Genomic DNA, 24,579 nt, shown 5'->3' with positions numbered 1-24,579 from the left:
TCTGTGGTTAAACATGGAGCCACCACTCGATACTCCATTAAACTTCAACATGACTCTTTCCAAGTTACTATGTCCAGACAAACAATCAGGTCAGGAGACAACACGGTGGACACATCACCTCACTGACATAGTCTAAAATATGGCTCTATGATAAAGTATGTATTTAGCATTTCAAAGGATCTAAAAATAAGTGTTTAGTATCGCCACACCTCAGCTTTCAGAAAGTCCCATTACACACGCTGTGAAGTTTACCCTGATAAAATGTTAAAAACAGTACATAGTATGTAAAGTCTGCCACTAGTTTGGACTCAACCTGTGTCAAATTTGGCAAAATCCAACTGGATGTAGTAGCTGAAGTAGATTCCCAATTAAAAAGCAGAGAAATGTGACAGAATAAGGTGGTGGCAGTGGAGGGGGAGACTAAGCTACCAGCACGCTCACAGTGGCCCACTTACAGCCAGTGACACTTCTTAAATCTTCCTCATGCAGAACGTGCCTCATCAGAAAAGAAATATTTTAAATCTTACCCCACAAAGTATGTCTTAACCAATAGTGTATCGAGCAATATTAATTTTTTAACTGAACTGTTCTGGAAAATGACCTTGCAAGAGATAGTTTTTAATTGTTCACCAGACGTTTTATTAACCAAAGAAGCATAAGTGCTGCTTGTGGAGGCTGTGCATTAGTGAGCATAGGCTACATTTATCAAACCAGACTGTAACCACTGAATAACCTCAGGGTCCCGGGTGATGACCCCCATCTCTTTCTTTCACTGTCTGTCAAGATCAACATTGATTTGAGCAGTGTGCCAAGGCCTTTTTCATATTTGTAGTTTAGCGGTTTAGCGTATAGATGGAAAGGAAGTATTTTTACATGAGCATCGTGAAGGCAAAGATGTCTCAAAATCACTCAAAATCAATATGGTAAGGCAGTTGTGATTTGTATTGACCTTGCCCTGTGGCAGATGAGTGAACCATGGCATAAAAAATATTTCAAAAGATTAAAAGATGCCGAGAGTGATGGGAACCTTTTTGTTTGTTCTTTTTTTTTTTTTTTGGCTTCATTTTCAACCTAAGTGCACATGTGACATCTATGGCTCTGTGTGTGCGTGTGTGTATGTAAACAATGTGTCAGAGAGTTGAAAACTGTGTGACAGTCACATGGGCCATATGTCAGCAGGGAAGCGTTTGCTTATTTGTGTGTGAGTGTGTGTGTATTTTAATCCAAAATCTGAAAAGATAACTAGTTTTCTTGGCTCCTTACTTGTGTGTGTGTGTGTGTGTGTGTGTGTGTGTGTGCATCTGAGCGAGGGGGTGATATAGACCTCAGCCTAAGAGAAAAGAGCAGCTTGTTTGTCAATTAAAAGACGTGATAAAGCATGAAATGGGCTGCCAACGCCACGCGGGACGAGGGAGTGAGAGAGAGGGAAGAAGAGTGTGTGTTTGCATATATCTTGGCGTGCACTTTGTGTGTGTGTATTGGGGGAGGTCTGTCACTCTCCTCTATGGAGATTAATTAGCAGGGGCTGTCTAATGAAAAGGCAGCATCGTTAGAGCTACGGTAGCACGGCGGGAGAGACAGAGGGAGGAGGAAGGAGGAGGAGGAGGAGGAGGAGGGAGCGGGACAGAGAAGTTCCAGGGGAGATGTTGGCAGAGAGGATGGGAGTTGAGTTTAATTGTTGCTCATGTGTTGGCGGAGGATGATATATGTTTCACTGTAGAGTTTCACTTTGGACCACAGACAAGAGGAGAGGACCCTGATGAAAGAACAGCTGAAAGACTCTTTGGTCGCCTCGTAGGATGATGAAACCTCCATTTTTATTTTGTGTGTTTTCCGTGTGCGTGTTTGTGTGTGACGGTGTGCTTTAACGGGTGGAGGATTGTGACCCTGGTCTAATTGAAGTATTTAAGCCATTTAAGCACTTGGAACAGAAGGTCGTTACATATCCAAACTGGCATGGGGGTTAGGGGCCCGCACAGACACAAACACACACTCTCACACACAAACGCACCTACACACATGCATACACAGGGCTCCTTCTGTTTAAGACAGCCTCATTTTATTCATGATGCTGTTTATGACCCTGAACTCCCCAATGTGAGAAGGTGTGTGTGTGTGTGTGTGTGTGTGTGTGTGTGTGTGTGTGTGTGTGTGTGTGTGTGTGTGCGTGCGCCCGCCCGCCCGCTTTGGGAGATGTGACTCTGTCACCTTCCGCTGGGCTCAGCCAGGTGTGAAAAGGCATTCTGTCAGACCTCCCTGCTACTGGGTCCGTTTATCCTTCGTTCGTTCGTGTGTGTGTCTGTGTGTGTGTGTGTCGGTGTCTGTGTGTGTGTGTGTGTCTGTGTGTTCTGGGTCCGTTTATCTTTCGTGAGTGTATGTGTTGTCTGCCTGCACCTGGACCTCAACTAACAAACTCCTCCAAACCACACAGTATAGACCACAAAGCCCTGGGGTATTTACTGAGAAAGTAAGATACTGACACACATGGACACACACAAATACACACACACACACACTCCTACAAATACATAGAGCAGTAAATGGAGTAAAAAGCTATCCACGACATTTTCATCTTGTCTGTGTCATGTGGGTTTGAAAACATTTTTACACAACAGTAATATTTACACAAAAAGATTAGCTTTTTCCTCTGAAGAACAGGTTTACTTCAACAACTCTTTCTCAGTCTCTCGTTCTCGTTCACTCACCCACACACAGACACACACCCACACACCCACAGACACCCGGGTTTTACTTCTTTCTTTTGCATACAGCTTTACAGCGTGGGGTTGCTCTTTTCCTGCAGACCCCATCTGCTTACCTCCTTCCATCTTACTGTTTTCTTGCCCTTGTCACTAAACGCCGTTCACACGAAATATCTCGGGGAAAATCCCCAAAATGCTTGTATCATCGTTGCAGTGTTTAATGCAATCTAGCTGTTGTTTGAGACGTCTGTGTTTCTGTTACGGTTTTCCTTCATTTCCGAGAATGCCCTTTCAGCAAGCCCAAATGAGCAGGTGTGAAATTCTTACTTTCAGTCGAAGACGGGTGCATGGTTGCGTTAGTTTTGTCATCAGGGCAAGCCCATGATCTCACCTGCACATCACTCTCACGGCTGCGTTGCAACATTCCCCCTCTGCTTTGTGTTTCTGCTGATGGTTGAGAGTCAGTGCAAAATGGTGAGTGCAGACAGAGGCTTTTGCTCATCACCTCCGAATCTGATGTTCACCGTTAATTGTTCTGTATGACTGAGAATGTTCTTAAATGCTTATTGGCGTTGCACTAAAAGTAATGTCATGTTACCTATGTTTATCCAGTCAACCATAAGAATACAAACAAACACAAATGCAACAAAGGATTAACCCATTAATCGTTTTGCCTGTAAAATGTCAGAATGAGTGAAAAAGGCATCGCAGATCAACACAAGTTCTAAAAACCAAATCTGATTCTGCTTGGTTGTGTTGATACAATTGAAGACATCCAGTTTGTAATGATATACAAACAGGAAAGCAGCAAATTCTCACATTTGAGAAAGTGGAACAAGTGAATTATTGGCATTTTCACTTGAGAAATTGCATTAAACGATTAATGAATTATCCAAATTGCTGATTCATTTTCTGTCAGTCAACAAATTATTCGTTTTTTTTCACTACGCCACACATGAAGTTTGAACTCAACAATGTTGGTGTGTTTTAGGACAAGTTTTTCATGGATGACAAAAAGAACCATATTATTATTTTTAACAGTCAAAAACACAGGAAAAGATGAAGAAATAAAGAGTTTGAGAACAGAGAGAGAGAGAGAGAAAAGGGAGGACAGAGAGATAAGAAGGAAGACATGAAGGTGCGATGGATGGATGGGTGGAGAATAAGTAGCTAAGGCCACAGAGCAGGTTTTAGTGACCTGCTGTCTGTAACCAGGCTGCATTAATGCATGTAAAGATCATGCATAAATGCATGCGTGCATGCATCCAACACACACACACACATAAGTCACAGTGACTTTTTCCTCCTGTTAGTATTGTCAGGACCCTACTGTGCTGGGTTAAGACCAGAGCGCCACCCTCTGGCTGCTGCAGGAAGTCGAGACTTTACTCCTTTTGATAAACTCAGATATTTGAAGTGAGAATTTTCCTCCTCTTTAAATTTTTGAGGCTATGAATGTGGGTCAAACCCTAATCAAACCGCCCGTGTGCCTTTTTGTTAACGGCGTGTGATGTTTTAGAATGAGCAGGAGCCATGTGACATTAGATTCAACATGACTCGACCTAAGCAGCAGAAATGTTCTCTGTATGAAGAGGAGACAGAGAGGGGAAGGTACAGAAAGCTGGAGAGGGTGTGAGAGAGGGTAAGTGATTCAGAAGGATGGGGGAGGAAGAGAGAAAGAGAAGCAAACAGCAGGGGAGTATATTAAACAAGGTGAAAGAGACAGGGGAGAGCAAGCAGAGAGTGAATCTGAGTGTAGAGCAGCTGATTGGTACAGGTATATCTCTGTATGAGCATTGATTGGCCTCTCTTTAGATAGTAGTGGTGACACCTGTACGTGTGTTTATTGATCGGTACCTCTGCCTGTAGTTAGTGTGTGTGTGTGTGTGTGTATTGAGCGGATTTTCTCCTCATAGTGGTATCTGTATGTGTGTGTGTGTGTGTGTGTGTGTGTGTGTGTGTGTGTGTGTGTGTGTGTGTGTGTGTGTGTGTGTGTGTGTGTGTGTGTGTGTGTGTGTATCGATTTTTTCCCCAGGGACAGGTGTGTGTGTGTGTGTGTCAGTGTCTCTTGGGGTGCCCGAAGAAAAACAGTCTGTGACCTTTTTGTTCGTCACAGAAATGAAGTCGTTTTAACTCTTCTCCTTAAACTCCATTTGGTATCCCTGTTTCTCACCTGACTGCCTTCCTTTCCCCCGTTCCATTTAGTGTTTTGTACCTTTTTATACCGTTTTGTCTCACTGTCTTTCTCCAGAAGGTTCTTTGTTGTATGCTTGATTCACACATGCCATTGTTAACCCAAGGTTAGGACTTTTTGCCCCTTAAAATCCTCCTCTTTTCAGAAAAGAAAAATACATTTACATTTCTTTAGGGGAAAAAAGTATTTTGGACAAAGTAGGCCTCTTGAGTTTGTCCATGTCAAATTAAAGTACATTATGCATAATGTGGTTACAGTATTAAAATACGTAGTCTTTATAATTAAACATTCCTTCATTTCTTTTTCCTCCACTTTTATTGGTTGAACAAAAATAATGGTTCATGGATAATGACACTTGCAAATAGTCATAAAGTATCAAAGTTTAAACAAAGCACTAAGAGTCCAAATCCTTTGCAATGTCACTATTATGTGCCACCTTAACATACACATATGGTGCTGTAAAATTTACTGTCCTCAGAGGGTTTGTCCTGGCAAACATTTATTTTTACTCACTTTTTATTTCATTTTAAAGGAACAGATGTTCACCTAGCACTTGTCACCATTATAGGACGTGTCACCGTTATATTCAAGTTTTTGTTTTTTTGTTGGTGAATTTCTTCTTTATTGTGCTTTAGAGGTAGAATTTCCATTCTTTGATTTATCTCCTGAAATACACCGTGGATGTTCAGAGTGAATGTAGTATTAGTGTATTTATATGTATGCTTTCATAAACGTACGTGGCCCAGTTCTGTAAATTCTTTACCATTTTAAAGAATAACATGAAACAGAAATATCACTTTTTCCATACATGGTGTCTGCAGTACACTCTAGAAATTTGTCAGGTTATTATTATTTATTATTATTATTTATATATTTGAATAATATTTTCTACAAATTACTGTTATAAACTGGATGTTCTGTCTCTTCAATAACATGGGGAATATAAAGCAATTAGATTTATTTTTGCTCCTGTACAAATGTTTGAGGAGCTCTGTACCCATCAACACAATGTGTATTCACAAACATCATTCATATTAGTCATGTTTTCAGTTTAATTGTTAAATGTTCAGTTCTTTGTAGACATAGCCTCTGTGACTGTGTCTGGTACATTGTGTTCCAGGTTCATTGTTTGCCCCGCTGAATTGCAGGACAAGACCAGCTACAAAAAAGTAGCTTAAGTGCATTTCTTTTGTTTCGTACACTAGATAGAAGTGGTTTAATTTTAAACAGAAAAATAACCAGTTCGTTTAGCTGAAGCTGGAAATGTTTGTCCTCCCCAGTGGCCCCGTCAGGTCATTAAGCACAAAGCATAGTGATTCTCTAGATAAGAAACATGCTTTTCTCTCTACAGACTCATATCAGAAAGAACTGATGTTTGTTTTATTGTGTTAGTTAATACTTATGATAGAGTGCTTCTTTCCTCCTACGTCAATCAGATTCACTTCAGCAGCTGGCGTTAGCCTTGAGTGAAGTTGTTCCCGGACTTTTTCAGCATGTTGTGTGGAGTTAGAGCACCCTCCAGTGGCCAAACAGAGAACTGCGCTCTACTGCAGCACCTGCTGAAGAGAAGTTTCAGTTAGAGTTTGATTTGTATACATGTAACACTGTACATCTCCAGGATAGTATCATTGCTTTTGGAGCTGCAGCTGTCTCACAAACATTATTTTTTAGATTTAATGATGATCCCTCAAACCAGTTTCAGAGTAACACCAGGACAATATTTTATCTGATGTCAGGTGACAGATTGAAGTGGCATTGGCTTTGGATTTAAATAGCTAATTGTACAAATCCCATAATAAGGTATTCGTATTGACAATATACATCAATACTATACACGCCAGTAGCATAAAAAAAAACAAAATAACATTATCAATTAAAGTAGCATTGGATGACTAAATAAATCTCTGCATTGAAAAACACTCTTCTTTCTGCTGAACTTGAAACGACAGGTTTAAGTATTGACCTCCTTGTTCTGTCCTTCACTCTGTCTGGTCGACCTCTTTTTGTCATTCCCCTTACAAGAATGTGCTCGATTCAAACAGCGCTCTGTAAAAATCCTTTAAGTCCACATCCATTCAGCGAGCTGTTTTTGCTGCCTCATCATTGTACAGTACAGACTCTCCAGTCTTCTCACCTCCGCCGTGTCAAAAGGCTCTCGACTCTTTATTCTACCTCAGACTGAGACACTGACGGCACAGGGGACAGGGGAAGGTACATTTGTAAAAGGCGATGGTTTTGTGTGTCTTCAGTCTAGCTTTATTATGTGCTAAAGGTCATCAGGGTAAAGAAAAAAGAAAGTTAAGCCTATTGAAGGAGAAAAGCGGAGACGAACATAACAGTTAATGATAGTTAACTGGTGTATATTCATTTATCATATACACTTTACCTTTGTTCTTTTACAGTCTTACATTCAGCCATGTCCCATGTCCCACATGGGAAATTTAGATTATTAGATTTAGACACAGAAAAACAGAATCACAATAGAACAGAGAACAGAAAGAAAACAAATTACAAATAAGACCTGAAACAATATGTTTCAAGAACTTCTTAGATAATCTATTAATTGTTTGGTCCAGTACAGGTCCTTAAATTTGATTATTTTCTGCTTTCCTCTGTTTTTGATATAATTTTAAATGGAATATTTGGGGGTTTTGGACTGGACAAAATAAGCAACTGGAAAATGGTGCTCTGGGAAATTGCAGTGGACAATTTCATTTAAAAGACCAAACTATCGATCTATTAATCAAGGAAATAATCTGCAGATTAATAACAAAATATTTGTTAGTTTCAGCCCTAAAGCCTAAAAGAATACTTCTTAATAAAAATGTAACAAACTGTGGCAATAACATGAAAAAGAAGTAAGATTATTTGAGAAATAACTGAAAGAGGTAAAAAAAAAAAAAAAAGTAAATAAAAAAAAAAATCCCTCAAATCCTCATCAAACCTTGTGTATAGTTCACTGTCATCAGTCAGGAGGACAGGGACACTGCACTCAGGTGTTTATTCTTAGGTACAGGTGTCTTCACATACACTGCTGTATGTACATGCCGAACCATGGGAATGTACACACAAATGCACACACACTCACACACAGGTGCGGGTGTTATCAGAGGTCTTGCAGGCTTTGCAGGTCTTTGTGCCTTTCCGCTTAGCTGGATGGTGTCGATTTTGTTGTGTATGTGTGTGGGTGGGTGGTTAGGTGTGTGCGTGTGTGAAAGTGTGTGTTTGTGTGTGATTGGCTGGCTGAGATGTAAAATCAGGGTTTAACATCCTGACCAGGGCATAAGAGACTCAGTCCATCTGTATATAGTGCCTCTAAATCCCTGTCTCTTATGTCCACATGTGTTGGCTCTGTCTAATTGCTGGGAATAAAGTGGGTAATATCTTTCCTTTAAAACACGGCCGCGGTAGAAAAAAGCCTCTGAACTCAGCAGCGAGTGCTAAGAATAGAAATGGAATAACTTAGACCTAGATTTGAATAGATTAGCTTGTATCCTCTGTTCCGCCTTCCACGGTGTGACCAGATTACCTCAAGTCACTGCCCCAAAAGGATTTTTTTTTTTTTTCTCCAGAGGTGGCAACCCACCGCCTTTCTCCCCTGCATCGCATTATCATTACATTCCAGGAGCATTTTCTCTCTCTAAAGAGAAAATCAGGACTCCTACTGATTGTCTTCAGACTGATTGACTGACTGACAGGAGGAGATAGGAAGAACCTCTGGGAATTAGACTGTGTGAGTCCTCGCAGGGCGCGGGGTTAGGGCTTCGGTCTGAGTCTTTGTGAACTGGCAGACACAAAGGGGGCAGAAATCACATCTGGTTATTTGGAGGATCTCCCCCCTCCACCTCCTCCTCTATATCCTCCCTAACGGCACACATGCACACCTCCACCTTAAACAGGCTCCCGAGAAAGATTGAATTTTTTGTTCCTGTTCATGAGTGAAAGTAAACACTATAATTAATTTCTTTGTGATTCTGGGAATAGCACCGTTTAAATTCTCACATGATAAATAAGAGGATTAATAGTTCAGTGCCGCTCATTTTTTCTTATTCTGTTTGAGTGGATGTTCACCTTATAGCCATTTCATCCCTCTAATTCACAACTGTCTAATTAACCCTGCGTGTTAACCTAATATGTACATACTGGCATGTTGCACACACACACACACACACGCAACACAAGGGTCTGTTTGTTTTGGTATGAGCCCAGTAGTCTTGTGTTGTGTTGCGAGGCTGTTTCCTATGATAAAGCATGCAGAGTTGGTCCCCAGTGGGTCCAGTAACATATGCAAACCTCTCCCCATTGCTGCAATAACATATGCAAAACAGCGCCGCTGGCTTTGGCCCCCACACTCCCACCACCCGTTACTGTTCAGATCCCACCCCCTCTCCTCTCAAACACGCACAAACACACACACACACACAAGCCTGTTTGCTTCTCGGATTGTGTTTGATAACTGTGTGTGTGTGTGTGTGTGTGTGTGTGTGTGTGTGTGTTCCTTCAGATTGTAGTCTGTAACAGTCTGAGCTTTGTGTTGGCCAAAGGATTATCACGGCTTTGCCACCAGCAGCTAAGGCAAGGAGCAGAGGAGAGCGGGGCTTAGAGAGACACAGTGTACGTGTTGGGACAACTGTGGGAAAACACAGTTGTGTGTGCGTGTTTCTGTGAGACGGAGAGCGCTCATGTGTCTGTGTGTGTATGCATGAGAGGCCACGGATGGCTGGTTGTCTGTGTCCACACAGCGAAGCCCTTAGGACCTTCTCAAACACCCTCCCATACACACACACACTAAATCGTCGGTCCTCTTCCCAGCTTCAGTCCTCTTTTTGTCTGACTGGCAAAGTGTCTGTGAACAGCTTCAGAAGCTCTTCATGTCATATCAGCAGGAAGTGGATCAGACTCAGATCTCTCCTGCTGTCTCTGCACTCAGAGGGCTGTTAGTTAAACACAGTCAGATGTTTTGAATGCAGCCTCCCATGCTGTGAAGTGTCTGTCAAGCACGTTTATGAATGAACAGGTTAGACCCTTTAGGGGAAGCTGGAAAATTGTAGATGTACTATTGATATTAGGTTAGGTAAGATTTGATGTATGTCATGAACAGCAAACACGTACACAAATATTTACAAAATAAGACAAAAAGAAGAAAAACCAAACATCCGATATTTGATGTGGACATGCAAAGATAAAAAAGTATGAAACAATAAAGTAAAATCAACTAAGAGACGCACGAAACAAAGACACAGGATTAAATTCTCTTGAAAGTTAATTAAACTTCCATCGTGGTTTTGGTCTGTTCCATATACTATGGTTGCAATAGACGTTCCAAATGCAAATTGTAAAAACTTTATTTCAGAATGGAAACAGATTTTGACTTTACCTCAGCAGAATAAGTCATTACTCAGACACGTGACATTACGGGAAAAAAACGGCAAATAAAATAACGGAAGCATTACTGATGTGCAAACCAGCGGGTGCTCTTTAGTGATAGCATAGGTCAGTGGTTTCCAGCCTGAGGGTCAAGACCCCGACAAGAAGTTGCAAGCCAAATCTGAGGGGTCACAAGGTGATTAATAGGGCAGAAGCCTGAAATAAGAAATTTGTACTTCAGCTTCACAGAATGTTGTTCTCAGATTTTTATATAGTAGACCTTTTTTTCCTAGAAATTACTCAACTCATTACAACCAGTAGACATATGTAGTTGGAAACAGGGGGTTGCAAGTAGACGTCAGAGGCCTAGAATGTTTAAAAGCTCCTTAATGGTGTCACAACTATTTATATCAAGTGTTGTAAATATACAGCGAAGTAATGTAATGCAATGACAGAGCCCATTTCTCCTCTCGAACTGAATCCGAAACTGATTTTGATGGATATTTTAGGAGATGTGACCTTTTCAGAGCAGTTGATGTCAAAATAGATTCAGGTTAATGCCTGACGCAAACAGATGTTTGTTGAGCCTTGCACTGCCATCATACAAATGAACCAGAATTAGTGTGTTGGATTTGCCGGGTGATTTTTGCCCTGCACACTCTCAAAACATCTCTGGCTTTTATAAAGATGCAATTTAAGGCTCAATTGATGTTAAACCTGCAAACTCCACACCCCAAATAATGTGTTTTCACATCTGTCTAAAAACATACCTGTGTTATGTTGACTTTCATTGCACAGCCTGACTCTCCAAACCCCTGAGAAAGAAAGAGAGAGACACCAAACTGATTTGATCCCTCAGGCCCTCACCCTGTTAGCTATTTAGATGCCCCTGATAGGAAGCACCGGATGAAAACAGAGAGCGGGAATGAGAGAGGGATGAAGGTTCAGCCAGTTAATTAATATTGTATGAGGCAGACAACTCCTCACATGCACACGCATACAGATGCACATTCACTCCAGGTTTTCAGACAACTATCACAGGTTGATGGGAGAATAGGAGGGGATTTCATTTCTTTTCTTCTTCTTCTTCTCTCTCTCTCTCTCTCTCTCATGCTTTCATTCATTCTGTCTATGTGCTGGATCAGAGTATGTGGAGATAACACAAGCCCAAGGTCAGGGAGGGAGAGACAGAGGGAGACCTACATCCAATTTACATGAGAGATGAATGGGAAGAGGGGCAGGAAGGGTGGAGGTTGGGGGGCCTTGAGACGGGGACTGTGATCTCCTTAGGGTGCACATATATGTGTGTGTGTGTGTGTGTGTTTGTGTTTGAATGTGTGTGTGTGTGTGTGCGTGCACCCGCAAGAGGTCTGTGATCTCCTGGCCTTTGTGATGGAGATGGGCCCGGCCGGCCTGACCCGATAATGACGCGACGCTCTAATAGCATTCATCCTTTCTGCCGCAAAACTACTCAAGCGGAAAAGAGAGGGGGGGAGAGAGAGAGAGAGAGAGAGAGAGAGAGAGGTAGATGTGGGGATGGAAGGGAGAGGAGAGGAAAAGGTGGGGAAGTTAGCTAAGTTATGTTTAAGAAATGACGTGGGGCACAAATCATGTGTAATCTTGCGAATCAGGGCTGAGAGAGGGAGGAGGGGGCACCTTAGATGAGTGTAAAGGTGCGCGTAGCTGTGTGTGTTTTAGAGAATGGCATGATGCGTGTGTGTGTGTGTGTGTGTGTAACATTAGCAGTAAATGCTGTGTGCCTGTGTCTCCTCTTTCTCTCTCTCTCTCTTTCCCTCTCTCTCTTTATCAGTGTATATTTGCTGTGAGCACTGGAGCATGGAAGGCTTTCAGAACACTGGCCCATAGGGGACGGGACCCTGTGTCCAACACACACACACAGACACACACACACACATATATACACACACAGACGGTTACTTATCATACAGGGTCATTACAGACCTCTAACTATAGCCCCGGTAATCACTGGTTTATATCAGCACCCATATTCACCATACAATACACAGTAGTCCATATCAATAGAGAGCATGGGAATGATGGCAGAGAGGAGGGTGAATGGGAGACAAATGGAAGGTTAAACCACTGTTATATTGTATCCATCATGTTCATTGAGATAAAAAAGATTTTTATAAAATTGAATTTATATAAAACATATTGGTTTTCTAGCAACAAGCTCTTTAAATATTCATTTTCTGTATTCAGACTAAGGTGGGTCCTCCGGTGAAGCAGCACGGAAAGGACAACGGTCGATCTCCCTCCTACTGCTACAACTGCTCCAGGAAAGGACACTTTGGCCATGTGAGTAGCTCACTAATTTTTTTATTTAACTGCCTGTCATGTTACATGTGTAGGTATTTGCCATTTTGCATACTTCTTTATGGTCTGTAGACTAAAGTAGAACCCAGGAGCAGGAACTATTGAATGTATAAAATTCATGTAAAAGATGTGCTCCTGTACAGACGATAACATTTTGTTAAGATTCTGGTAGAGCACAGGACAAATCCCTGTTGATCAAGTTCATTTCTAACCACAGTTTGTATTTCTATAAGTTATTCTTTATTTCTCCATGATATAAGAAGGATTTTTGGAGTGAACCATGCATTTCACACCTAGCGTTTTCCGGTTTCACATATCAGTCTTCTAGTTTTTGTTCGGATTTTGAACCTCTACAGTAAAGTTAGTTAAATGATGAATTCAGCAGCATTTGTGTTGTTCACAGTGACAATACATACTCAACAGATTTTGTGTTGTTTATGTTGAAAGATTTTACTGTATCTGTCCTCATCCTCCTATGTGTTTTTGACCTCATTTTTATCTCGTGATAGCGCACATGACTGATCTTTTTTTTTTGTGTACCTGAACATGCTGTTGTGCATTTGTGTACGTTTTTTTTCTCAGGCGTGTACGCGGCAGAGGATGTTCAGTGGGGTGTTTGCCAGCATCCCGTTCATCAACCACTATGACACTGTGGAGGACATCAATCGCAGACAACACAGGATAAAGCTGAAGGTCAAAGGTTTGTCACACCCAGAAACTCACAGACGCAAACATCTGTTCTGCTTTTTACTGTGGCTGTAGTTATTAGTCCTCTCTATGCTGTGGCCTTCTAGCAATATAGAAAACTGATTTGTTTATTTTAAATAACATTATCTGAAAATCCTTTGTGCTTTTGTTTTCCCCTAGAACTGAAGAAAAATGGCTATTTGCCCACCACCTCTCAGACTCCTGCCACTCCAGGACCGCCAAAGAAGAAACAGAAAATCAGCCATCACAAACACAACCACCAACCTGACCGTACACCTCACCAAACCCCCAACAACCACAAACCCAGTCCCAGCCATATTTTTTTTAGTGACAGTGACGTTAGGTACTCAACACCCAAAGCAAATAGGTTCAACAAGTACAAACAAGAGGAAAGCACAGGCAATGTGAAACCGTGGAAAGCCAAGAGGCCAGTGCCCACCTCAAGAGACCCGCTCCCGCGAACTAAACTAATTTTGGATGAGGCAGATGACTTTCCCAGAGGGGGAGGCAAAGGGGAGAACATAGAGCAGAAGAAAAAAAAGAGGAGAAGGGTGAAGAAAGCAAAGGAAGCACCGCCAGAGGGACACAGAGACAGCAGACCAGACCGTCTCTGTTGGACTGTAACTGGTGTGATGCAAGGGTCAGAGTCAAAGCAGGAGAAAGGAGAGAAGAGGAGGAAGAGGAGAAATCGAGCGTGGAGGATTGCTGATAAAAATCGCGCAGCAGCGATGTACCCAACGGATGAGAACCTGTTTATCATCAAACAGAGGAAACGCAACAGATAGCATCAGTTTGTGTGAGGTGTGGGTGTCAAGAGGCTGTCAGGGTTGTGGTCTTTATGAGCTGTGGTTACACGTTCATGACAGACATGACTCGGGTCTCACAGCAAAAGTCAGCAGTTCTGCTTTGGGGGTACATAGGCCTTTTTTTTCACAGTGCACATTTTGACAGGTCACAGCAGGAAAAGCACAGATTTAGATGATAAAATCAATGATGACTTGGCGGCTTCAGTTCCAGGGTCCTGGTGTTGTGCATGCTGGCTCACAGTCACACTGCCATGACTTTCTGGGACACATGAATAGAATTGAGACATTGTTAAGGGCAGGTTTTTCAAATGTGTCTTAAAACAATAGCCAGGTGTCTGTGTGAGCATGAAGTAATATGAGGTTTCAGCGTTCTGAATTAGACAAAATGGATGGTGGATGTCTTTCAAAGTTGCAAACTTTTTAGTACAAAACTTCTTTCTGTTACAGGCTTTCCACTGCAGATGAACAGGGAAACACTGGCCGGGGATTTGTCTGAGAAGATTCTCAGTCATCCAGCTCAGGGTATTTGTAAATGCTACACAAAGGCAAGTGTTCTTGATGACAAGAACGAAAATGTTGTCAAGAACCGGATGCAAGTCCAGTTGCCCTGGTGTAGCACTTAGAAATTGCCCATTAAAACAAAAAAGGAAGGAAATTTGTGCCGAAATGGCAGTAACTTTGGAAGATATTTAAGTAATTTGTGTAATTAGATACGTACTATTGTTTTAAGTCATACTTGAAAAATAGTGAACCTATCCTTTAATGTTATTAGTTATATCTGTGCTTTTCTTACTTGTACAAGTCAATTTGTAACATGAAAAAGGCCTGGTGTGTTTCATATTGTTCTCTGAGCTGCCTTTTCACAGTTTCACTCTGTGGTCAGTGAGAATTACTGCCCCTTTTTAAATGGAGGCATCAACATTTCTGAATCATTTTAGTTGCTAATAATATATTCAGAGATGGACATTTTAGAGCCTCCCGGTTAGCTCAGCTGGTAGAGCACGAGACTCTGAGATCTGGACCCAGATAAGTGGCAGATGATAATGACATGACATGGACATTTTAGTATGAAAAAGTTAAGAGTTCATACAGTTAGTTCAATATTAATTTTCTTTGGCAACACGTCATTTCCACTGTGCATTCTCAATTAAACAGAATGACTTGCATTTCTAATAGACGTCGTTGCAAACACCCACAGTGTTCACAGTAGATTATTTAATAGGTAATGTTAGAATAAATCTGCTGTAGTCATTGTCATTGTATTCCTTCATTTCCTTGTTCATGTTCATTTCTGCACATTGAAAATTTGAATTAAAAACAGACTGCTTCTTAAAGTACAATAAGAGAATTTCCTGGTGCCTCTGCTCTGAACATAATTTTAAAGTTGTTGCTGCTGTTTAAACCAAAGGATGGTGAATTTTTAAAACTGCTCTTGTAATATGGTCATTTTTCATTAAGAACTGAAGGATGTGCTTTTTTCTGTAACTCATTAATTTGTAAATTATCTGAATATATGAACATACTGTACATATGTTTATTACATCTGTTTGATGCAAATCTGCAGATAGTCACTTCAGCAGTTCTTGTGTGATCTGGATAGCATGCATCACTGACAATATTAACTTTTAACCATCCACTATTTAAATTCAGTTATTTTTCGTATTTGTTGTGGTTATAACATGATTAAACATTAATAACAGACAATGAAAGAACATAAGACAGAACCTTGATAACATGGATACTGGTTACCCAAAGCCTCTGGGGGGTAAAAAAATAAAACTTAAATCTGCTCTGAGTAAGAGAAATCAGTTTCATCAGTTGTGTGCTTTGTCTCCAACTTCTGGGCTTTTATTTACAACTTTTAACCTTTCAATGATAATTCACATCGTATTCTCTGTTGTAAAAGTCATGTAAATGAAAAAGCTAATTTTAACGTCTTTTCACCTCAAAAATCAACCAAACGTTATTTGGTCACAGGTGCCAAAACTTTTGCAAACAACTGTTCTGTTGCATAGTTAAAACTGAAAGTTATAGTGACTTTTGTAAAAATAAAATCTAGAAACAATATTTTACTCTGTGGTGGAGTAGAGGCATTAAGTAGCATAAAATGGAAATAATAAAGTAAAACTACATTGGTTGTACTTTAATATTTTCTCAACAACTCTAAAAGACTCCCGCTTTCTCTCTGTAGCTTTTTCCACTTGTTGGAACTGTCAGTGAAGGCCTCGTTACCCAGTAATTACCACATTTGCGGCGGCCCGTGAAGGCATCAGATGAGAAACTCGTGACGCATTACGTCGCCCCGCCCCACACCGTGGACGTCCGAACGCCCGCCGACAGATCCGGTGCTGGATTTTCCGCATCTTGTTGGGAAGAGGCTTCAGGGTGAGCGTGTTCACCTCGTATGACCACAGATAGTGAGCCGGACAGTCTCTGAAGTCGGGCAAAGAAGAGGGATGGAAAACGGTTCGTCCATTACCGGTGACAGCGAGCTGGACCAGGCTGTCAGGCAGTGGCTGCAGTATGACAAGGTAAGCTGACAGCTGCTAGCGAGCTAGCTCAGTGTGCTGTGTCAGTCCTGTGCTGTCAGCTAAAAACACAAAATGTTACCTGTCGTCACATAAGTTGTTCACTTTTAATGTAATTGTTTTCCACTGGCAAGCGAACAATACACCTTATAGAGAGTAAAGCTTTTAATAATTAAAGAGTAATGAATGAACGTTAAACTGGGGTGAAAGTGGAGCAGTTCTTCAAGGGAAGTTCCGTTTTTGCCTTATAATTACCAAATAACAAAGATCTTCAGAGGAAACTTCCGAGGAAAGTAACAGACCTGTGAAATAAAGCATTACCCTCTCTTCGTATAGATTTAAGTAATTACTATGGAGGGAAATATTAATACTTAATACATCAAATTGCAAATACATCATGTTACACTGATAAATAGTAATTTCACAAAGAAAAAGCTCAGTCACATTATAATAAAACACAGGTACACACGTTTAATCAGACTAACATACATCCGGCAATCTGACCAACACAAACGGAGTCATTCATGGCCTTAAACAGACATGGGATGCCACCAATCAGATTCATTAGATTCATTAGTCTTGAGATAATTGCATTAGGGCAGTTTTTCTCAGTGCTCCATCTGAACAAGAGGAATCACGTGGACCCACTTTATGAGTGACATTTCTAACCAGAGGGAATATTTTGTAAAGTCTTTCTTTTATTTTGAAAATACACACATCATTCATTAACAACAAAGTGAACCACAGTTGATAAAGTAACATCAATGTTCCTAAACTCTATGAAAAAACATTCTGATCATGGATTGTCTTTTTAAAACTAAATAAGTAAAACTGCTGAAATTCCAGCCTCTCAAATGTGAGTAGTTGCTATTTTTCTTTGTCTTCTATGATAGTAAACTAAATATTTTGAGTTTATTTCTGTACTTTTCTTCCCCAGAACGTCAAAACAGCATCTATGGTGCAGGACCTGGTGAAGGAGGGAGCAGTGGAGGCTCTGAAAAAATGTTTCTCCTCCAGGATGGAGTTTGGTACAGCAGGTCTGAGAGCAGCCATGGGCCCCGGCATTTCCTGTATGAATGACCTCACCATCATCCAGACCACACAGGTCCGTTAATAGATAACTACTTTAGTTATCCCCAAACTCTCATGGCTGACTGCAAAGCTCACGTGCCACCATCATTTTAGGATGCCTGTGCAGCTGCTTTTCTTACCAGCTTCTTGTTGCTGTTGCTAAATGTTTTCCTCCCTCACAGGGTTTCTGTTGCTACCTGGAGGCAAGTTTTGGGAACCTAAAGGAGAGGGGGGTGGTGATTGGTTATGATGCCCGGGCGCACCCTCCCAGTGGGGGCAGCAGCAAGCGTTTTGCCAGCCTGGCTGCAGCTGTTTTCATCAGCCGAGGGGTTCCTGTCCACCTCTTCTCTGACATCACCCCTACACCGTTTGTGGTAATCACTTGAACTTCTCTTATTTCCTTATTTGGATTTTTTTTCCTCATTGCAAGACACAGACACGGATGATGAAAGCCCTCTTTAAAACAGAGATATCATTTTATTGTTTACATTTAAAACCTGCTTTAATTATCATTGTGGGGTAAATAAATCCAAAATACCAAATGTCAAATATAATGTCAGATCAGTTTGTCTGGTGTCATGTTTGTTAGTGGGGTGGGTGACAGTGGGGCAGAGGCTGCAGGGCAAATTCCATTCAAAAAGCTCACTTCCCCTTTGCATGCTGCATGTTACATAATATGCATATGATTCACTGGGTTAACCTCAGTTTAAGACCTGTGAAGGTGCCTTTCACATGACTTTGTGTCTATACTTCACATGCATATACTGTATAGTCAAGTGATAGTGATAACCTCTTTAGGTATGAATCCTTACAGAAGTTTATTGTCCGGAATTTTTAAACACAGAACCACCCAGCAAAGGTTGTGCTTCCATGAGCAGACATTGATAAGAAAAATGGAGAGGTGGTGCAAATCTGCTGCTTTTATTCACCATCAAAGTAATTAATGTTGGCTCACAGACTGAAGTGATCTACATGCATTGAGATTTTATTTTTCTGGAACTGCCCCTTAATTACTAGTAACTACCTCCAGACATCTGCACGTTCATGTTTGTCAGTGTACATGGCCAGTGAGAGTATATTCCAGTACAGTATTTTAGTGTTCTGAAAAGTAATATGTTGCTGTCTTTCTCTCTGCAGCCTTTCACAGTTTCCCACCTGGGTCTGTGTGCTGGTATCATGGTAACTGCCTCTCACAACCCCAAACAGGACAACGGCTACAAGGTAACGCTTTTCTTGTAGTTACCATTTGCTGTTATCTTTATTTTTTTGGGTGAAAGTCGTTCTTGGCGATGATTAAAATGTGAAGGTTGCTGATAAGCTTATGTGATTCATTAGGTCTTATTGTATCTGTCTCGTTCTCAGGTTTACTGGGAGAATGGTGCCCAGATTGTTTCTCCTCATGACAAAGGAATTTCCAAGGCCATAGAGGACAACCTGGAGCCTTGGCCTGAGTCCTGGAATGCAGAGGAGGCTCTGAAGAGCCCCTTGCTCAAAGACCCCTTCCAGGACATCCACACGCAATACTTTAAAGCCATCCAGAAACACTGCCATCACAGGTGCCCCACAAATAAAACTACCTATTCAGCAGCATATGTCACATTAAACATTTGAATCTGTGTTCATTAGGTGATTCTAATCAGCATGTGTCAGTGATTTTAGGCCATATCAGGATATACAACACTACAGAGTTGAAGTGTATTAGAGAAGAACCCACATGTTGTGACCTTAGCTTCTGTCTCCACAGGGACATAAACAAGAGTTCAGAGGTGAAAATTGTGCATACATCTGTGCACGGTGTTGGCCATGCGTTTGTCCAGTCAGCTTTCAAGGCATTTGACCTTCACCCTCCATACGCTGTAGAGGAACAGAAAGATCCAGACCCCGAATTCCCCACCGTCAAATATCCCAATCCTGAGGAGGGAGAGGGAGTCCTGGTATGTACTCAACATTCACACAATGATGCCAACAGTCATCACGTTCAGGCATAAGTACAGTAGATGCTGTGTTGTGGTTGAAGGTGTAAGGTTTGTATGTGCGCTTTGCAGACATTGTCGTTTGCACTGGCAGAGAGGGAGGGAGCCTCTGTGGTTCTGGCGAATGATCCGGATGCTGATCGACTTGCCATTGCCGAGAAGCAGGAGAGGTGTGTGTTTGTGTGCATCTGATGTTGCCTTAATTGCATTATACGTATTACACCCTTGAAAAAGAGTCTTTAAAAGTTTCGATTCAGGAGCTGGGCAGACAGTTCACTGTCCTTAAACCTGCCAGGTAAACCTGAACCTGCCTGAGGTCGCTAAAAAACTGAGTTAGAATCAGGGCTGTTGCCAAACTCAGTGGGAAACAATTCAAGTGAAGAAAATGTTAAACCCCCTTTTTATTGAAATTGGATTTTATTCATTTTTTTTTACCAGACACAGTGAAACTTTAAATATGTTAAGCCCACTAAATATCCGAATCATCCTTAAAAACCCATCATGTGTCATATTTGAGAAATTGTAGATTGTGAAATCCTTCTCAGGTTGATTTAGAAAAAAAAAATCCCTCAAATTTCTGGAAACTGAATCACAAACATGATCTCAGTGTCCTTAAAAGTAGTTCTCTGAATAAGAGACATCATCATTATTATTATACCATGGAAAGATTGGTGAGCTTATGTTTGTTTATGTTTATGTTTATGTTTATGTTTAAGCTTATGTTTGTTTCCATAACCTCTGCCTGTCTCTGTATGTCTCTCCTTGGCAGTGGACAGTGGCGAGTGTTCAGTGGTAATGAGTTGGGAGCGTTGCTTGGTTGGTGGATGTTCCGCTGCTGGAAACAGCAAAACTCTGACGCTGCTGCTGTGAAAAACCTCTACATGCTGTCGAGCACTGTCTCATCCAAGATACTGCGTGCCATCGCTCTGAAGGAGGGCTTCCACTTTGAGGTAACACTATCAAACTCAGGACTGTAATTTTAAGATAAAATGGCAAGAAGGTGCCTCTAATGGATATTAAGAATATATTTAAATGCACTCTATTATAGGTAAGGCTTCACTATTGGAAATGTTGCTAGATTAAACATTTCATGCCACACTTCATGCTTACTGTCACCACTATTTGGACAGGAAACATTAACAGGCTTCAAGTGGATGGGGAACAGAGCCAGAGACCTTTTGGACCAGGGCAAGACTGTTCTCTTTGCCTTTGAGGAGGCCATAGGTATGCACACGTACAACGCATACAGAAACACAAATTAGTGTTATCCAGTGGCATAATTATAGGGATACTGTCCTGTTTGATACCTTTTGGCATCACATTATAAAGGTTTGTACACATAATGATTTGCCTAATGCACATAATGGTAATTTGATCTGCTTAAAAGTATTCACATGAAGTAAATTTATCCGCCAAGGACGACTTGCAAATTCAGTTTTAACAGAATCCTTTTGCCAGTTCACAAGATGTAAACTGGGGTGAGGGCTGCTGAGAGCGTGTACACCTGGGCTCAGGCGTAGCTCGCATCACACCCAGTAATTTACAGCCTTAATCTCAAAACTAATGAGATATTTCGGTCCTTCGAGGTTGAAATAACCTGTTTTTACGCTTCAAACACTCCTCTGTATTTTCAGACACTAGCATTACCTGTATAGAATGAATCACACCGGGAGCCACTGATCCTACAGGTGTAACTGGTATAACCAAACATGACATTTAGCTCAACAGTTTCTCCTGTTTGGGCTCTCGTTGGTGACCTCCAAAAGACAGCTCTCTTCAGGTTTCCTTTGCAGCCTCCTTCAGCAGACTGAAGCATGTAGCAGCCAACATCTTTTTCTCTTCTCTCTTCTTTTTTTTTTTTTTTTTTTTTTTTTTTTTTTTTTAATTTTAAATTTTGTTATACAGTTTTGGTTACCTGTTAAAGGAAAACCTCACTCATTAAAGTCAGCCAAAAACATTAAAACATCAGTCTTGTGTCAACGGAGGACCTTGGTCTCAGTTGTTTGCAGTTTTTGAGCCATGCCCGCAACCAAACACCATGCACTGGGTCAAAGGTTGTTTGTGGTTAACATGACTGTTGCTCACTCAGTCACACACATACAACATCACATAGTTTAGAGCATTCCCATATAACATGATTAAGCTGCTGTAATTGGAATCACTTGCCTTTGCACGCAAGAGACTACAGCAGCCAGAGGTTTACATATACCAGAGATGAACTGTGTGTGTGTGTGTATGTGTATGTTGCAGGGTATATGTGTAGTCCCTCTGTATTGGACAAGGATGGAGTGAGTGCTGCAGCTATAGCAGGAGAGATGATTTCCTATCTGGCCACAAAAAACACCAGCCTGTCCCAACAGCTCTCTACAATCTATGAACAGTAGGACACACACAGACACACACAGACACACACACACACACACACACACACACACACACACACACACACACTAAGATGTATAAGACTGAAACTGCACAGTTTGACTTCACTCTAATCTCTCCACTCCTCATTCTCAGGTATGGTTACCACATCAGTAAGAACTCCTACTTCATCTGCCATGACCAGGATGTGATCCGCAGCTTGTTCGAGCGCCTGCGCAACTTCGGTGGCCAGAAGGACTCTTATCCCACCGAATGTGGCCGCTTCTCCATCTCTGCTGTACGAGACCTGACCACCGGCTACGACAGCAACCAACCTGACAAGAAAGCTGTAAGTGCGCAAACTCGCACATGTATCCACCCAGAGCACCTCTACATGCTATGTTCCCTTTTGTTGTTGCCCAGCCATCCAGTTTTGTCAAACATTTGTTATGTACAGCAAGAGGTTATGTTGTTTGTTTTATGTGAGAGATGTTTTTGCCTTTATTAGACTGTTGACATAGAAACAGGAAACAAAGAAGGGATGGATTATATTTGCAGACATTATAAATGTAAGAAATTAGCAAAGCTTTAATGATTGTGAAGGTGCTTTCCTCCAAATGACAGCTACTCTTCCTTCTTCCATTTTGTTTGTCCATCGGCCACTCTTTCCTCTCATCTCCCAGGTTCTTCCCACCTCCAGTTCCAGTCAGATGATCACCTTTACCTTCTCTAACGGGGGTGTGGCCACAATGAGAACCAGTGGCACAGAGCCAAAAATCAAATATTACACTGAACTCTGTGCTGCTCCTGGTAACAGGTAGGTCACTGCTCATCAAGTGACAAATGTCTGCACGGCTTCACTATCAATTAATCTGTTGGTTATTGTATTGACTAATCATTTATACTAAAAAAAAAAAATCACAGTTTCCTAAAGCCCAAGTTGATTTGCATGTTTTCTTTTGTTTGATCAACAGTCCCAAACCCTAAGATAATCAGTTTATTATGAAATGCATGAAATTAAATATAGAAAAGCAGCATATACTCACACTGGGACAAAAAACTGTTACATTTTTCTTTAAAAAGATCACTTAATAGTTTTTCAAAATAGCAAATTTTCTTTTGATCATAATTGTCTCAGCACTAGATTTCATAACTGTAAATGGAAACCCTAGTTATTTCACCACAGTTACTTCGTTTTTTTTTTTTTTCATTTTATATTTTCCTTCCCTCTCTCTGCGTCTCTTAACAGTGATGTGGCACAGCTGAAGAAGGAACTGGACGACTTGGTTGATGCCATCATTGAAAACTTCTTCGAGCCACAGAAGAATAAGCTGCAGCCTAAGCCAGAGTAGCACTGATTAGACAAACAGGACTAGTTGTGGCTAATATCTCTGACCAGCATTTCACACAATGTCTTAATTACTCCAGAAGGGATGCTTGTTTTAATACTGGTTTAATTTCATTTTATAACTACATAAATTACTGTTCTACCACTGTTTTTTTTTTTTTGCTAGTTGGACCAGTAAGAGGGCTGGATGCCATACTGTTGCCTTCTGATGAATCTGTTTTAATTTTAATAATCTGCAAAGTTAATAACAGCTGCTAACCTTGTTAAGCCATTGCTACGTTTTTGGGTCCAGTGCCAGTGTTACATCCAGCAGTCGTCACAGCTACATGATTTGTATTCCGTTTATCATTCTGCAGCCACAATCATTCCTGCTTCCTGACGGAGTGTTAGATACACAGATTGCTGTATGTTCACTTGTATTTAAGATTATGCATTCCACACTGTGCTTCAGCATCAACTGCAAGGCTGCTAACGTGAAGAGTTACAGGAGAGTTTAGGTGAGAATTGCTGAAAGTGATATTCCTACTGTAACTTAAATGGATGTAAACTCAGATTAAACTTTGAATGTGTAATATCTTAGTTAATAGTGAGGTATAACACTGAACGTGGCAGCAGAATATTTCTATATTGTTTTAAATCAATACCAGATGTCCAGAACCTGGCATTGCAAAGTTGCTATTTGGTGAAATGACCAAGCCAAAGAGCTTAGAGCACCACCAAGTGGCGATATCGCACATTGATTTGTAAAATGCATCCACCTGTCATTACTTGCTATGAATGGTTGTTACAAGTCAAAGGGACTTCACCACAAAGTTAGTACACACCTCTAACAAGCTTTTACTCCCCAGTATTTATGCGAAGTTGCCTGACTTCTCTTGAAATGTGAAAGTAGCAGCTCACCTTTCCTCGTGTGCCTGTATTCTAAAATACTGTTCTGAAAAGACCATTTCACTCAATAAAAAAACCTCTTCTAACAGTGCACATGGATGCAAATGTGGGTGAAGCAGGAACACACACACACACGTTCGTTGGTATTTCTTAGTTGTGAGGACATTGACTGGCACAGCCCCTAACCTTAACCATCATTACTGAAAAAAAAACATCACCCTAACCCAGACCTAAACCTAGTTCTACACCTAACCCTCAGCAGCCCTTTGAAGTTGTACGGATTGGCCAAAAATGTC

General features: G+C 41.1%; 2 protein-coding genes across 2 annotated transcripts in view; both read left to right on the top strand.

Moving 5' to 3' along the window:
* The window catches only part of zcchc7 (zinc finger, CCHC domain containing 7), a 46,605-nt gene extending 30,686 nt beyond the window's left edge, over positions 1-15,919 (top strand). Inside the window, exons 8-10 of the mRNA XM_041037178.1 lie at positions 12,487-12,582; positions 13,183-13,300; positions 13,468-15,919. Coding sequence (XP_040893112.1) covers positions 12,487-12,582; positions 13,183-13,300; positions 13,468-14,093 — 840 coding nt within the window. The 3' untranslated portion in view covers positions 14,094-15,919. The remainder of the gene's footprint in view (positions 1-12,486; positions 12,583-13,182; positions 13,301-13,467) is intronic.
* Positions 15,920-16,433: 514 nt separating this feature from the next.
* pgm2 (phosphoglucomutase 2) lies at positions 16,434-24,389 on the top strand. The gene is made up of 13 exons (XM_041037013.1): positions 16,434-16,645; positions 17,580-17,747; positions 17,896-18,087; positions 18,851-18,934; positions 19,076-19,269; positions 19,458-19,647; positions 19,759-19,856; positions 20,456-20,636; positions 20,817-20,910; positions 21,937-22,066; positions 22,204-22,396; positions 22,731-22,864; positions 23,297-24,389. The coding sequence occupies exons 1-13, from the start codon at positions 16,571-16,573 to the stop codon at positions 23,397-23,399; spliced, it is 1,836 nt and encodes a 611-aa protein (XP_040892947.1). The 5' UTR covers positions 16,434-16,570; the 3' UTR covers positions 23,400-24,389.
* Positions 24,390-24,579: the final 190 nt, after the last annotated feature.

The sequence above is a fragment of the Toxotes jaculatrix genome, chromosome 4 (assembly GCF_017976425.1).
Source record: "Toxotes jaculatrix isolate fToxJac2 chromosome 4, fToxJac2.pri, whole genome shotgun sequence".
NCBI lineage: Eukaryota > Metazoa > Chordata > Actinopteri > Toxotidae > Toxotes > Toxotes jaculatrix.
The sequence above is the reverse complement of the archived record's forward strand: the minus strand, read 5'-3'. Positions and strand labels throughout refer to the sequence as shown.

Bases quoted from the DNA above. Each gene is read 5' to 3' on its own strand.
- pgm2 (XM_041037013.1), top strand. From the start codon at position 16,571: ATGGAAAACGGTTCGTCCATTACCGGTGACAGCGAGCTGGACCAGGCT. The intron at 22,067-22,203 runs GTAGGACACACA...CCTCATTCTCAG, and splicing joins CTCTCTACAATCTATGAACA to GTATGGTTACCACATCAGTA. The intron at 22,865-23,296 runs GTAGGTCACTGC...GTCTCTTAACAG, and splicing joins TGTGCTGCTCCTGGTAACAG to TGATGTGGCACAGCTGAAGA.